Source organism: Vidua macroura, chromosome 13 (assembly GCF_024509145.1).
Source record: "Vidua macroura isolate BioBank_ID:100142 chromosome 13, ASM2450914v1, whole genome shotgun sequence".
In the NCBI taxonomy this organism is placed as follows: Eukaryota; Metazoa; Chordata; class Aves; order Passeriformes; family Viduidae; genus Vidua; species Vidua macroura.
Window position 1 is genome coordinate 1491988 of NC_071583.1, and position 15383 is coordinate 1507370.

Consider the following 15383-nt stretch of genomic DNA (forward strand, 5'->3'; position numbering starts at 1 on the left):
CACACATCCTCAGGGGTGCCCTCTCAGGCTGTGCTCAGCCGCCTCCCTCTCACCTGACTGGCAGAGGCTCTGGGAAGGCTGACAAATTTGTGTGTCTGCTTATCCCTGGATGGCAGGAGGGGAAGGAGTGAGTCAGGTACGTGTCTCTGCTGCTCAGGGAAAATGAAATCCTGCTCCTCCACCGCGCCACGCCGGCGGCAGCCGCAGCGCCGCGCTCCCTCTGCACACGCCTAGCTGCAGAGGGGAAGACAGATTTGCCAGGAGATATATATGGAAATACATGTGATTAAGGAGTCACAATCTCACCGATAAATCTGGCTGGGAGACTGCCCTCCTTCCTCCCTCCCCCTCGGGTGCCCTCCCGCTGAGCTCTCCTGATGACCTGAGCTAGGGGCACCCACCTCAGACAGTTGTGTGCACTCACCAGATTAAAGATGATTAATTGTACCAGGTAGTTCCTGCTACATCTTAATCAAATACACATAATCAGCAACGCTCCTGTGCGCACGATACTTGGAGCTGGAAGGGTTTTTAACTCTCACATGCTCCAATGACAGCCACAAACCTAAACTATCAGTGGGGAGAGTGTGAAGTATCCCAACCCAGAGTGACCACAGGTGAAGATCCCTGGGTGCCAATGCCTCTCAGTGCTGGAGGAGGTTTTAAAAAAATCAACCTCTGGCCCTCTGGGTACTGGGAAAAGTCCCATCCTTACCTGCCAGGCCTCTGTGATGCCACATCCCAGGATATGTGGGTGTGACAGAACTGTCACACAGCACCTTGGAGGGGACACAAACCACCAGCAGCCTCTGACCGTAGAGTATTTTGCATCATTTATTTAAATACCTATATTTATGCATTTACAAATTTTCATAGCTCTGTCTGTAGCTTTTTTTCTTTTTTTTTTTTTTTCCTTTTGTAGACAGTATTGCAGAGAATTCAGCTTCTGTAAAATGAGGTCCATGTATAAAACTATGCAGCGGATTGGAGGAAAAAACCCAACCAAACAACAACCCAACAAGTTTCCTTTCACACTCTGGAGAATCAGAAACCAAAGAAAGTGGCCGAATGAAAGGGGGCAGGGAGAGGAAAGGGTGGGACAGAGCAGCCTCAAACCAGTGGCTCTCACACAAGCATTACACACATCAGTGCTCAGCTACAGGACACGTTTCAGTCGGTGCAGTGCCTGTTTGCTAAAGCTTTAGCAGGCACATAGGTCTCTAATGAAAAAATAGAAGGAGAGGATCCCACACACTGAGAATGCAAAGCCTGGACAGCCTCGGCTCGGTCCTGGGAGACTGCACCGACTCGCCAGCAGTGCATCCTCATTCCAAACTTCATTTTGCATAAAAAGTTCCCTTTAAGAAATCTTAGCATTTAAAAAACCCGGTGTCTGAGCTCTTCTAGCCTCAGTACTCTAAAGAAATCTCTTGAAAAATACCTCCTGCTTTCCTCACTCGGAAGCTTCAAAATAAGGTTTTGCTTTAATCGATATCAATTGAACAGCTCACGGAGTCCCAGCATCATCCCTGGGAGGAAGAGGCAACAAATATGGCATTGCAAGATATTTACACACATGGTACAAAAATGTCCAAGGGTATGAAAAAATCACCAGTTACACAATTTTGCAGCAGCCTCATTTACACCTGTAATTTTATACCATTTATTACATTGTACTAACACACCAGATCCAAAGATGTGCACTCCCTTTAGGACATTCAGGAGTTCCAAATATATTGTGATTGCATAATTCATATTGCACAATTGTATAAAAACATAAATACTAGCTATTCTATTCTTTTTTTCTTTTAAATACAAAATACATGTCACATAGTCAAATAATCTTTTCAAGTGCAATTCAGGTGCTCTCTTAAGTCCTTCCAAGGAAAAGGCAATTTTGATAGTTTTGGCACAAAGTTTAACCTCTGTCCCGTGCCAACAGTTCTAATCACAATCCACGCGCCCCCAGCTTGATAAGAGTAGCAGTCATATACATCTAAGTATAAAACCAGGGTATGTACAGGATGCACAGAAGGTTCAGGGAGCAGCCTCCGGGCTGGGGATGTCTGGGGTGTCCCGGAGGGGCCGTGACCCTCCCAGCTCAGGCTGGTTGCTGCTGCAGGTTCACATTCATGGGCGGGGGGTGTCCAAGGAGACCGATGCGCTGCTTCTGCTTCCTCTGCTCTGTCATCTGGAAAATTAACAAGTTTGCTCATTAGGCCTCGGCGCTTCCTGTGCGTCAGCTCGCCCAAGGGCCTGTTGTGCTTGGCGTTTGCAGCGGAGCACTGGCTACAACCAGCGCCTGCTCCCGGGGCAGGGGGTGACTCCAGCCCTGGCATGGCCACGAGCCCGTCTGTGTGCCCGGACACTGCCGTGCCAGGGACAGCTCGGCAGAGCCCGGCAGACAGCGGGAATCGGAGCGGGGAGCAGCCTGCAGAAACCTCCCCTGTCGGGAATTCTCTGTAACCCGTCCAGCAGAGGGGGCGGAAAAAGGGGCGAGCCCTGCAGTCAGGCTGGGAATACCCTTGCCTTTGCTGGAAAACACTGAGCACTCCCCGCTCATCCCCAGTGAGCCAACAGCCCTCCCCATCTGCCAAGGCAGGACTTAACCACCTCACTGCCACATATCCCAAACTTCAGCATCCCCCATCTGCTTCCCACTCACTGAATAACGTTCTCCTGATCGGTGAACCGTGAACGGCAAGTGGATCACTGTTATTACTGATATTGAGAAATGGCCACAATCCAACGGCTCCACTCTGCTTTTTTAAAACTGTGAGAGGTTTCTGACAAGTTACATAAGCCACGTAAGGAATGACTCTGGCTGGGCAGGGTCTCGGGAGCCAGCAGCTGGATCCCACAGCTCCTGGCGCGTTGTGGCTGCAGAGGAGCTGACACATAGGATGGCTCACAGGGAATGCCAGGACAGTGCCTCATCCCTGCCCCACCGAGGGCACCTGGGCTCCCCCAAGAGCCCCCACAGCCTCAGGGTCAGCACACCATGATCCACACTCCCATCCTGCTCCTGCTGCTCCTTCCAGCTACAGCCACCATTTAACTTCTCCAGTTTTTGCTGTTTAATGACAAATGCCAGCCAGTGTCACTGCTTGTGGCAGCAACCCCAGGTGAAGGGAGGTGGCGTGTACATGTTGGGTTCATTTGTAACACACTTGGGATCATGGAATTGTTGAAGTTGGAAAAGACCTCCAAGATCAAATCCAACAGTCAAGCCAGCCCCACCACCATGGTCAGCACTAAAGCACTTGAGTGCATCTGTTTAAAACCCCAGTTCCAGTGCTGATGGAGTTTCCCAGCTGGGGCAGGGCCAGTGGCTGACCTCGGGTCTGGAGTTCTCTGTGGGGAATGGGATTGCTCCAAACAGGCAGTGCTGGGCAGCCTCCACAAGGCTCCTCTGCTGCACACCCCACACCTTGCTGTGTGCCCAGTGGCACTCCTGCAACCACCAGGAAAAGGGCTGAAACACCATAATTCCTCTTGAAACCGTAATTAACCTTGACCTGAGCCCAGCACCTTGCTCACTGCCTGGCCCAAGGGGAGGCAGAGCTGCTGTTTTCCCTCTCCCCAGGGCTGAGAGCAGCCTCCCGAGGCCAGGGAACACCTCCTGCTCCTCTGCACGGCTGCTGGAATTCTCTCCACAAAGAGCTTCTAACGCTTCACAGGGAATGGGAGCAGGAGGAGAGGGGTCTTCCCAGAGCTCTCTGAACACGCACACAACCCACTCCCTGCTGAACCTGAGTGTTAAACTGCTGCTAAGATAACCCACAAGTGGAAATGCAGAGAGGCCACAAGGACTTGGCTTAAAAATGCCCCTTTACATTAATTATCTTCCCTGAGCAAACCGAGAGTCACGATTTCACACTGCCAGTAAACTGATTCAGAGGACACATGGAATAAAAATGGAAAGAAAGAGGAACAATGAAAAGGGACTGTAGGAGATATTTTTCAGGCTGTGTAGAAAAGGGATGGTGCTTTAAAAAAAGGGAAAAATAAAGCAACCGACCATAAATAAGAGGGAGAAATGCAATTTTAGTGTCAATGCAGAACATTATTAATCCTGCATTACGCTTAATGCTGTGTGGAGGGCACAGGACTGCAGGAGGGAGCAACTTATTGCCACCACATTTTCTGGAGAGTGAATCTCCTGCAAAAGCTTTCCAGTGACAGCACACCTGGGCTAACAGGCCATAAAAGCCAGGCACAGCGAATCCCCAGGGAGCTGCCAGGCCCTGGAATTGTGCTGACAGGACCCAAACACTGCCCCCAGGGGTTCAGCTGAGCCAGGCCTGACAGAGGCAGCCTGGCTCCAAAGGTTATGGTGAGTTGGAGTCACCTCCAGGAGCAGGGCACCAGCTGGGGCAGGAGCAGGATCCCTGCTGGACACAGCACCTGCCCCTGGGGCTGCTGGCACTGAGTCACCCTGAGCCACACCTGGAGCCCAGGGGGGCTGTCCCAGCCAGGGCCGGTGCCCGTGCTCAGTGACACCGAAGGAGGGGCTGGGAAGGATTTCTGGGTGATTACATCTAATCCCCTGCTGCTGCAGACAATTATGGTGTAATCTTTTCACACAGAATTAAAGTGATCAGGATTTTAATGGCTCTTGGTGCACTTTGGGGAAGGAGGCGGGCTGGAACTCGGCTTCTAATAATTAGAGTCTCCAGAAACCTAACGAGCTTGAAGAGCAAATGAATGAGAGGTTTTCCCTTTATTTAATTACAAGAAAATAAATACAAATAAAAATTCCCTGAGTTAGTTTCTTTCCTGGAGACAGTTCCTGATCGGGAGGAGGAATATACTGGCTTTGTCACATAATTGGAGCATCCTGCATCTTCAGCAGGGCTCTCAATAATGGTACTTAGGGGAATTCCTAAAAGCTATCACCACACTAATGAAGCTGGTTTCCTCTCTTGCTTTTACAGTCAAATAGCTCTCTAAAAGCTAAACCCTTCATTCTTATTTTCACAAAGAGCAAGGAGAGGTTTTAGTGCTTGGTCAGCCAAGAGGGCTGCAAGCTTCAGAAAGAAATGTGTCGTGAGGCTGTGGCCAGTGGGGAGGCTCCTGTGCCTGCAGAGCACTTGGAGAGAGAGCCTTCAGCAGGGAGACACAGGACACATGGGGCAGGAAAATTGTTTCCAGGCAAAACAGCCAAACCACTGCCCGGCAAGAATTAAAGCCCAGACAAAAGAGCAACTGCCTCTGCCCTCCATCCTCAGACCAGCTGGAGCAAGGGGCTCTGTGGCACCGTGCCTGAGAACTAATTACAGCCCGGGGCAGCGAGGTTGTCACTCCCTGTCCCCCACATTAATCCCTTCCTTGTGCTCCACAGGGTGCTCGGGACAGGGCCCAGCTCCAGCCCGAGTGCAGAGCGTGATCGGAAGGAAGGAGCTGATCTCGGGCAGTGCTGGCTGCCAGGGCCTCCTGACAGAGGAGTGGCTCATGGAGACACCCAGCCAGCCCAGCAGAGATGGGCAGCAGGGATGGCATTGGTGTTGGGAGAGGAACTGACCCAGAGCTGCTGGGCCATTCCTGCCCCGGGCAGCTCCATCCACCACCCAGGTGCAAGTCAGCAATTCATCTTAGCCAGTGCCAATACCTACATCAATTCACTAATTGAACCATCTGGCTCAGGTTATTAATGCACAGAGATAAGCAGCCACCACATACAGCTCCTGCCAGCACAGGCAGCCGTGCTTTCCCTGTTCCCTCCAGTTAGGCTGGAATCCCCAGGGACAACACCAGCTAAAGCCCTGCTGCCTCTGTCTTTCACAAAGCCATCGCTGGGGCTGGGCTGGGCACCAGCCCCCCGATGTCCTCAAGCCCAGCCAAGGCAGAAGCCACCCAGCTCTGGCTGCAGAGAAGCTGCTGCACCAGAAAAACCCTGCGAGGTCTGCGGAGCGCTCGCCGCTTCGCAGCAGCAGCGTGTGGTGCAGGGCAAACCCTCCTGGGGGTGTGTGAGCTGCAGGCTGAGGGTGGCAGCAGCCAAATCACATCTGCACAGCAGCACAGCCGCAGCACGGAGGGACCAGCACCACCAGTAACCACTCGAGTGCTCCTCCAGTTTCTCGGTGGGTTTTGAGGTGCACACGGTGACACAGCCCTTGTGTCAGTGTCACACCCTCTGGCTGACAGGATCGCGCTCAGCTCTTCGGGCTAAAACCCCAAACAACAACACCACCACCACACACAGGCTCCCTGCACCAGCCAGGAATGATTCAAGTTAACTCTGGTGATTTTTTTAACACAAGTTTTCCCTTTCTGATGTGGCCACTCTGGAACTCTCCAGCTGGGTCAGCACCAGGCAGGTCAGCTGGAGCATGGGGCTCTGGGGGGACATTTGGATTGTTCACTTCTTTCCTAACCACGAGTCACTCTGGGGAAGCTCTCCCTGGGGTCGGGAGAAGCTGTGGAGCTGCAGAAGCCCAGCTGCAGGCGGGGCTGGCAGGAGCCTGTGCTGCCCATCACGGTGTGTGGCTGTGGCAAGCACATTTCTCTCTCTCTCAGGATTTTTTATTGAGGTGCACAGAGAGAAATGAAAGAGAAAACAATTTCTATTTCTGCTCCTTGTTTTTCTCTTGTGGAATGTGTTTGGAGAATTGTTTACCCAGAGTGAGTGCTTGGTTGGATCATGGTGGATTGTTTGGGCCTGATGGCCAAGTGGATCTACCTGTGTCTAAACTCTGGAGAACAGGGTCACGAGCTGTGAGTAGTGAGATATGATAGTTAGAGAAAGTAGCATGTAGTATTTAGTATCCTCTTTTATATAGCATATTAATGTATTATAACATAATTATAATAAAGAAATCATTCAACCTTCTGAAATGGAGGTAGACATCATCATTCTTCCCATTGGGTTCGCCGACATCTACAACATGTGGCCGCTCCTTACCTGATCCTTGAGCTCTGAGAGCTGCCCAGAGAGGTTGGTCACGAGCTTCATGGTGGACTCCAACTTCTCCTGCAGGTTCCTCAGCTCGTTCTGCTCTCCCTCCGAGTCGCTGCTGACCAGTGACATGGCCCTCATCCGGGGGAACCAGTCCAGGTTTCTCTCCTGAGGATCACACACCAGGGCACAATTAGCGTTTGCCATGTGAAAACCTGCCCCCAGAGCACAGCACAGAGCTCTACAGCCACGGGACATCCCTCGGATGCAGCAGCTCTGTGCTTATCTGTAGTTATCTGCATTTGCATCTCACTGGAAAGTTTGCAAAGTGCCAGCCCGAGGCACTGCTGGGAACTGGGGCTGCTCACTGTGGCTTTCCTCCCCAGCTACTCATTGTCCCCAGCCCTTGCTCCCTCACATACACCTCAGGATAAATGCACAAACACTGGACATTAAACCAGCCCAGATTTCACGTCTGGGCAAACATTTCCCAGTGCTAGAAATCCACTGCCATCTTACAATCTTCTGATTTGTGTTTGAGGAAGATTTTCTGCTTTTTTGGTCAGGCAAAGCTTGGCTGTGCTCTCTGATAAAAGAAACCAAGTTCTGGAAATGCTTCCATAGCTGAAATGCTTCCCTTTTTAATGAAAAAGATCATATTTTAACTGTCTGGTTCAGGCTAAAATGAGGGACAGATACATTACAATGCACTGCCTGTAGAGTTTTCCTTGAACCATAGAAAGTCTCTCATAGCCCATGTTTAAGTGTCAGTCAGGAATGTCACTGGACACACACTCAGGCTGAGGAGCCTGTACAGAGTCGCACAGGCACTCGTGTACTCGCCAGAGATGTTAAAAATAAAGGCAGGAGCGGAACAGAAAGCCACAAAAGAGGAGGAGGGGTGCACCCCACGTCCTGACACCTTACAGTTCAACATCAAACTGGTTTCCCATCCAGTCTGGTTCTCCTCCCACGCTGGAGATGTGCTCTGAAATGGAAGCTGAGATCAGGGTGTGTGTGCTCTCACAGGTGACACAGCTGGGGAGGTTTGAACACAGCAGGCACAGTGAAGGATGACTGCATTAACACCAAGGGATGCTGTTAATCAGAAATCAATCAGCACTGCTGATTAACAGTGACCAGAGCTCACCCCACTGGCTGGCCAGGCTCTTCTCTGGGCTCCCAGCTTGTTTTTGCAGCACTGCAAACTCCTGGCTTTTTGTCATTCCCTGCCTAAATCTCCAGCTCCAACCCCTTCCCTCCATGCTCCCCCTCATTCCCAGGAGCATCCATCCTGCTTAATCAGGGCTGTGCACCTCTACAGAGAGCTCCAGTCACATCCTCTCTGCAATTCAGATGCGATGCCAAGACTCATCAGCTTAAATTAGCTGCTTCTGATGTGCCTGGAGTTTCCTTTTGCCAGGATGAGAAGGCAGAAAGCAGGCCCTTTCCCATGCAGGCACCACAGCATTCCCACGTGATGCAGAACTGCCAGGAAGGCTGTTTGCTCCTGATCTCTGTTTACAGGGCAGATGGTTTCTGCTAATAAAAAGGGGGGAAAAAAATCATCTATGTACAAAAAAAAATATGCCTTTACCAAGACAAGTGCCAAAATATTTTGGACTTTAGGAAACGCCAGTCCCACAATTAAGGTTTAATAGTAGGAACAGGCAGCACTGCACTGTGTTCTTCCAGCTGTAGTAAAAGCCTCATTAGGGAGGAGGGGGCAGCTCAACATTTGCGCTCAGGTCCAGCATCTCCCACCCAGGGAATACCAACTACACCAACTGCACTTCCCCCTGCTCCTCCAGGGAAGAAACAAGGGCAGAGGACGAGGAAAATTAGAGTGAAATGCAATTTATATTGGCAGAATTGCCTGGACCCTCAGGCTCATGTCCTGAGGTTTCTAGGCAGACACAAGAGCCCCGAAGCTCCTGCCTGCCCCTTTCTTGCTCCAGAAATATTGTCCTTGTTCCCAAAAACCTTCCTAAGGCCATCCCCAGAGCGTTCCCAGGCCCCATCCTTGAGAAGGATGAAAGGGATGAGGGAAGCACCAACTTTCCCTACCTGCAGTGTTTCATAACAAATACCCCAAGCACTTTCCAACATTACTCTGCAATTCTGGCCAGCGCTGCAGCTGCTGCAGAGGCTGTGACTTGATCTTTCCAGGCCCGGAAGGTGAAATCAAACAGCACCCACAGCTTCTGCAGCCTCCTCAGAGCTTCCAAACTCGCTGGGTTTCTGAAAGCCCCAGCCCTCAAAGTCAGTAAATCTTGGCTTTGATTTGAATAAAACCAACAAAGCACCTCTGGTTCTCATGTCAAGGCTGAAAGATCAAAACCAAACCGTGCTTCACATGAACTCCACAGGCTGGGGCTGGGGAAGGCTGAGGACAAGGACACACAGCCCCTGGGTGCCTCTGAGCTGGGGGCCAGGGCTCACAGTTCAGCTGGACCTGGCAATGCCCTGCTAAGTGCTGACCCACCTGGAAAGGGTTAACAGGCACCTGGAAACTCCCTGTGCAGGGAGAACCTCAGGGAAGGACCTGGACATCCCCTGGCCACCCTGACTGGGCTGTGCTGATCTGCCTCCCCATTCCCACGGCTGGTTGGCACCACCCAAGGCCAGGATTTATCTGGACATGTCCAACTGCCACCCAGACAAGGGGGTGAGCACCCAAAGAGGCTGGGAAAGCACGGGGACAGAGGTGCAGAGAGGACAGAGGGGAGCTGCCAGCACAGCAGGACACAGCTCTGCCTTGTGCACACACTCTTCATCCTGGATTTCACTGGAAACCTCGAGCCTGTTCTTCAGCCTCCCCCAGCCCTGCAGAGAGGAGCAGACACAGCCCGTCCCCGTCCCTGCTGGGAGTGTGGGGGTGTTTTCTTTCAAATAAATAAATATTTAAGCAGAGCCAGCACCAACGGAACGGAGCAGGAATGCTGAAAGGTCAGGGGATGGTGATCCTGCTGGGCCAGCCTGGCTCCCAGCACTGCCACTCAGGGGTCAATAAAAGATTTATATCTCCATGATCCAGTTTCTGCTGAACTTCAGCTCAGCCCTGGGATGCCTTTAAAGATAAGGCCTCACGTCTGTCTTGGGGCTTTGGAGGTGTTTGAGAGGCACTGAGTGAGCCTGGAGAGGGGAGGCTGCCCGTGCTCCTGTGCAGCTGCTGGCACCCACACACCGATGCCCTTTGCACCCTCTGCCCTGGGATGCACTCTGCTCCTCATTCCCAGGATCCTGGGGTGCACTCTGCTCCTCATTCCCAGGATCCTGGGGTGCACTCTGCTCCACATTCCCAGGATCCCAGGGTGCTCTCAGCTCCTTGCTGTTCCCAGGATCCCGGGATGCTCTCAGCTCCCCTTCCCAGGATCCTGGGGTGCTCTCAGCTCCCTGTTCCTAGGATCCTGGGGTACATTTGGCTCCCTGTTCCCAGGATCCTAGGGTACATTTGGCTCCCTGTTCCCAGGATCCTGGGGTGCTCTCAGCTCCCCTTCCCAGGATCCCGGGGTACATTTGGCTCCCTGTTCCCAGGATCCTGGGGTACATTTGGCTCCCTGTTCCCAGGATCCTGGGGTGTCCTCAGCTCCCTGTTCCCAGGATCCCAGGGTGCTCTCAGCTCCCTGTTCCCAGGATCCTGGGGTACATTTGGCTCTCTGTTCCCAGGATCCCGGGGTGCCCTCAGCTCCCCACTCCCAGCACGGGCACAGCCGCCGTGCTCAGCAGCCGGAGCGAGCGCAGCCGCCGCCGGAAGGTGGCTGACCACAAGGGCTGGGTTTCGGGTTGCAGCTCTTTTCTAGGTAAAGTTGGAAAAGTCCCTGTTGTAAGACAAGCACCAGCGAGTCTCACCCACGGGGGGGAGGGTGCTGACCATCCCTGCTGGAAAGGCAGAGGAAGCTGCACACGCCATTCATTCTGAGAAGCGCCGGCTCCTCCCGGCTTCTGCCGAAGAGTTGGTTCTGAGAAAAGGCTGAGAGGTGACCTCAGCACGAGCTGTGCCAGGAGAGGCATCAGCTCTGCTCCTCCTGGGTCCCCATGGAGCCTGTGCCTCAGCGTTACAGGGTGCTGAAGGGCCAATTCAACCCTCTCCAAAATAAATCCCTACAGCTGCCATCAAAGGGCTGCCCAGCAGCATCATTTACAGAATCACGGAATTATTTTGCTTGGAAAAACCTCCATGATCACCAAGTCCAAGCTGTGCCCCATCCCCACCTTGTCACCCAGCCCAGGGCACTGAGTGCCACGTCCAGTTGTTTCTTGAACACAAGCAGGGAAAGGCAGCAGCAGCAAATTTCAGTTTCTGTCATGGGAAGTTAAAAATCAGACCCACACAGCTACAAAAGAGCTCTGTGAAGCACTCTGAAAACGCATCTGTTTGTTTGTGGTGAGATGGGACTCCTCTTGGGTCTTTCTTGAGCTTCCTGGAAAAATCCCCACATCAGGTTCTCTCTCTGCTGCAAAGGGCTCACCATCACTTCTTCCACACCGAGCTGCACTTCTCCCCTGCATAAAAAGCAGCACTTGATGGTGTCTCCCCCTCTCCACACTCAGAACATTCTCACCTCCTCACACGCCCCGTGCTGTCCCACAGGAGGCTGACAACACAAGGTTTAGGGTGCAATAACCTCCTTGTCTCTGTTAAATACCCAAGTGGTGCTTGGGCTGGCGCAGAGCAGGGAACCCAGAACACAGACACCATTCCCAGAGGTTGGGGATGAGCGTGGCCCTACACCCTGAGACAGCTCTGCTGTGGGTGACTCGCTGGAGCCCAGCCAGGCACCACCCAGCCCGATGGACTGTGTAGGATGGGGTTCCTGAAGGCCACGTCCAGCCTCCCGACAGGACAGAGCCATCTCTCCACACCAACCTCCCCCGGGCTGTCGTGATGCCACTGAAGTAGGGCACGTTACGCCTCCACAGCTGGGCAGGACAAGCAATTCCCCAGCAGAGGCTGAGCTCCACAGCTGGTGGCAGTGGCTGCTGTCACCACATCCTCTTGCACAAGCGTCCGTCCGAGCGCCCGCGGGGTCAGGGCGGTGACTCAGGGCCGGCCTCGCCCCAGCCCTGGGCCACCTCCTCGGCACACTCGGCCCCACGGGGCTCTCTGGTCCCAGCAGTTTGTGTTCCCAGCGCCTCACCCCACGGTTTCCAGGCAGGAGCCTTCCCCCTCTGCCAGGGCGCTGGCGCTGCTCCAGGAGCAGGACACGGCACCCACCCTGGCAGCTCTTTGGGATCCACCCAAAGCCAGCACGTTATGCAAACATCCCAGAGCTGGCCCGAAGCCTTTCCTTCTGCTTTCATCCACCCAGGCCTTGCTCACACACACGCTCAGCCCAAGGGAAACCTTCGCCCGGTCAGCTGGGATGCCAGCCCGAGATTCCCAGCATGGACACCAGGTGCTTTATCAGGGAAGATCAAGCACTGGGCCATGTGGGGTTACTGCCAGCAGCAGGAGGGTTTGCTGCAGCCCACACCATGGGGCAGCCAGCTCACACACTCCAGAGAATCCCAGAATGGGTTGGGTTGGAAGGGATCTTAAAGCTCATCTTGTTCCACCCCCTACCATGGGCAGGGACACCTTCCACTGTCCCAGGCTGCTCCACGCCCTGTCCAGCCTGGCCTTGGGCACTGCCAGGGATGGGGAAGCCACAGCTGCTCTGGGCACCCTGGGAAGATGAGGTTGACCATTCCTTTCTCCCAGTGCAGCTCCTGGTTTGCACCAAGGGTGGAACAAGTTCCTGCCCTGCGTGAGCACAAAGCTCAGCCCGTGCCTATGACACAGTGTTTCCAGCAGCCCAGGGCCTGCTGCCAAACACTCTGGGCTCTTCCAAGCCTCTGCCATGATTTCTTCTTTAACCCTGTAATTATATTGGCTAACTCTGGGCCAGCTATCTCAAGATGCAGCTTGTTGGGAAGTTACCACCAAACAAAGCACTGTCAGCTCCAGGTCACATCCTGACCTCCTTGGTCTTCCTCCTCCTCCTCCTCTCCCAGCCTGCACCAGTATCACGGTGACTGGTAGCCCCAAAACCCCAATTTCCTCATCTGTAACCCAGTCATTTGCACGGGCTGCTCGCTCCTGTGTCTGCAGCTGGTTTGCTCAATATTGATATGACAAATCTCTCCTATTTGACTCTGCCTGAAGTACAGGATTTCCAGGCACAAATGACAGATGAACATAACCACGTTTCCAGCACTTTCTCAGGCTGTAATTTCACGTACATATGTCTTTCACCAGTGCTGGAATCATTAAGGGCCTTTTGGAATGCTTTGGGTTGGAAGTATCATGGACTGCCCCTTGTCATTCCTGGGGGTGCTGCCGTGCAAAGCCAGTCTTGGCCATCTCCAGCTGAACTGGGTTTCATGGAGAACCTGGGACACGGCCACTCCTCAAAGCCATTACCACTGGTGAATGCCACGTTCCTGCTGGGTTTCAGAGCACGGTGACTGTCCCTGCTGGGTGACTCCTTGGGAAAGGCTTCAAGTCACACTTGCACTTCTGAAAGGATGCAATTTAAAAGCCTGACACTGATGGAATCTCGTCTTCACTTATCAGGAGGCTGTGCCTTGGCAGCAGTCACTCAAGCCCAGAATCAGAAATGCTTTCCTTTACAGGACAGAGCTCAGGACACCAAGGAAAAAGCCCAATAATATACGTAAACCCCCAAGATTGTACACAGAGGTTAGCTAAGGTACAAAGGGAAATCTATAGCCTTCATTTCTATTCCAAATTCCTTTAAGGATACCTGTGCCATCACTCCTATTTGTAAATGGTTCCTTTTCAATGACAACACAATCCAGATTTGGAACTCGGTGCCCTCGATCATGGGAACTTGGGCAACTGTGGCACCTCTGCCTCATTTCTGTAATAAAGGTTGGTAATGACACAGATCCTGCTTGGATTCAAAACAGGGGGGAACTGCAGGAGCTAGTTAGGAAGCTCCCTGCTAACAACTTTTCCAAAGCAGCCTCTATTTTTTGCTGAGCACATCTGCATGCACAGCCCCTGACGGCCGTGGCTCGTGCCCACGCTGCTCGAGGGGCAGAGCAGGGGATGCAGGAGTCGGGCATGCAAATATTTGTCTGTGCTGTGACAGCCCATGCAGCTGCCTGCAGACAGCTTAGGAATGCACACAAACCCCGGGTGCCTGTGTGGTTTTCTCCTTACCGAGCTGCAGAGTGAGAGCTTTTACATGTTCTAAATGCCTGCACACAGCTGGCTGTGGCAGAGCCCTGCCAAGGCCCCGGTGACAGCTGAGCTGGCAGGGCTGCTGTGCTGCCCAGGCTGCCACAGCAACTGCAGGCAAAGGACAGAACTCCAGGAGGAATTCTCAAGCCAGGATGGGAAGATAAGACATTTAAATGAACTAATCTGCAGGGAGTTGCACGGAGTTCACATGAGTCATTTGGGTGTGGATGTCAATGTCTGGCCAAGGCGATAAGTGGATCCCCCCACCTCCCACACACAGGGTGTTATTCAGACATCACCTGATCTTCCTGGTGACTGCAGAGCCTCCGGAACCGGGGCTTTTGTTCCTGGGAATCACGGGAGGCACCCTCAGCATCCTTCCCCATGAACCCTGCTCCGAGCACGGACCCAGCCCCTCTCTCTGCAGTGCCCCTGTGCAGGATGGGGCAGACACATCCCTGCTCCAGCCAGGAGAGCTGCACAAACACCAGGAGCTGAAGATCATCTCTGCTCAGAGAGATGTTTCCTCACATCCACAGCACTGTCGGAGCCATTCCACTGATATTAAGGCGGTGGCTCAGGGATGCACTGCCAAGGGCAGCTGCTCCATGCCAGGCTGCTGAAATGCATTTGCCATCTCCTGGCACCCATGAGGCTGCCAGGGCAGGGTGGCTCAGGGCAGCAGTGGGGTGTGCACAGCCTCAGCTTCCCCCAGCCCATCCCCTGAGCATCTGCAGCGATTCCCAGCGAGGATTCCTGAGATACCCCGAGTTTTACATCAGCTGTGGCAGCAGGCACACGCTCCCCTCGCTGATGAAAGGGAACATTATCCCTGTTTACAGCGGGAGGAATTCCAGCCTCTATCAGCAGCCTGGACCTGCAGCTACAAGCCCAGGGCAGCCTGGCCCTGCATGGGGCTCAACCAAACCAGTCCAGATCCCAGAGCCACCAACAGCCCCAGACTGGTCCCAGAACAGGGTTTTGGGAGGGAGTGAGAGTCACAGCAGCACTGTCGGAACAGTTTAATAGATTTTACTTGACAGAATCCCAGACTGGTTTGAGTTAAAGCTCATCTCATTGGGCAGGGACAGCTCCCACTAGCCCAGCTGCTGAGGTCACATCACTGCTGGGTTTTTTTTAATGTTGATTTTTTGATCAGTCCTCAGTGCCCTGAACTCAACTCTGTTTCCAAGTGTACCTGTTGACTTCTTTCCTCGTGATGTGTTTGAACTTAGTGAGTTTCTGTCTGTGAAGAAATACAAAATTCACCAAGGAATTGTAGTTAATAATTCA

At 53.0% G+C, this 15383-nt stretch overlaps 1 protein-coding gene across 1 annotated transcript in view; it reads right to left on the reverse strand.

Moving 5' to 3' along the window:
- Window positions 1-815: 815 nt before the first annotated feature.
- The window catches only part of ITPR1 (inositol 1,4,5-trisphosphate receptor type 1), a 157691-nt gene continuing 143123 nt past the window's right edge, over window positions 816-15383 (reverse strand). The window contains exons 60-61 of the mRNA XM_053989142.1: window positions 6905-7066; window positions 816-2191 (exon numbers count right to left, since the gene is read on the reverse strand). Coding sequence (XP_053845117.1) covers window positions 2102-2191; window positions 6905-7066 — 252 coding nt within the window. The 3' untranslated portion in view covers window positions 816-2101. The remainder of the gene's footprint in view (window positions 2192-6904; window positions 7067-15383) is intronic.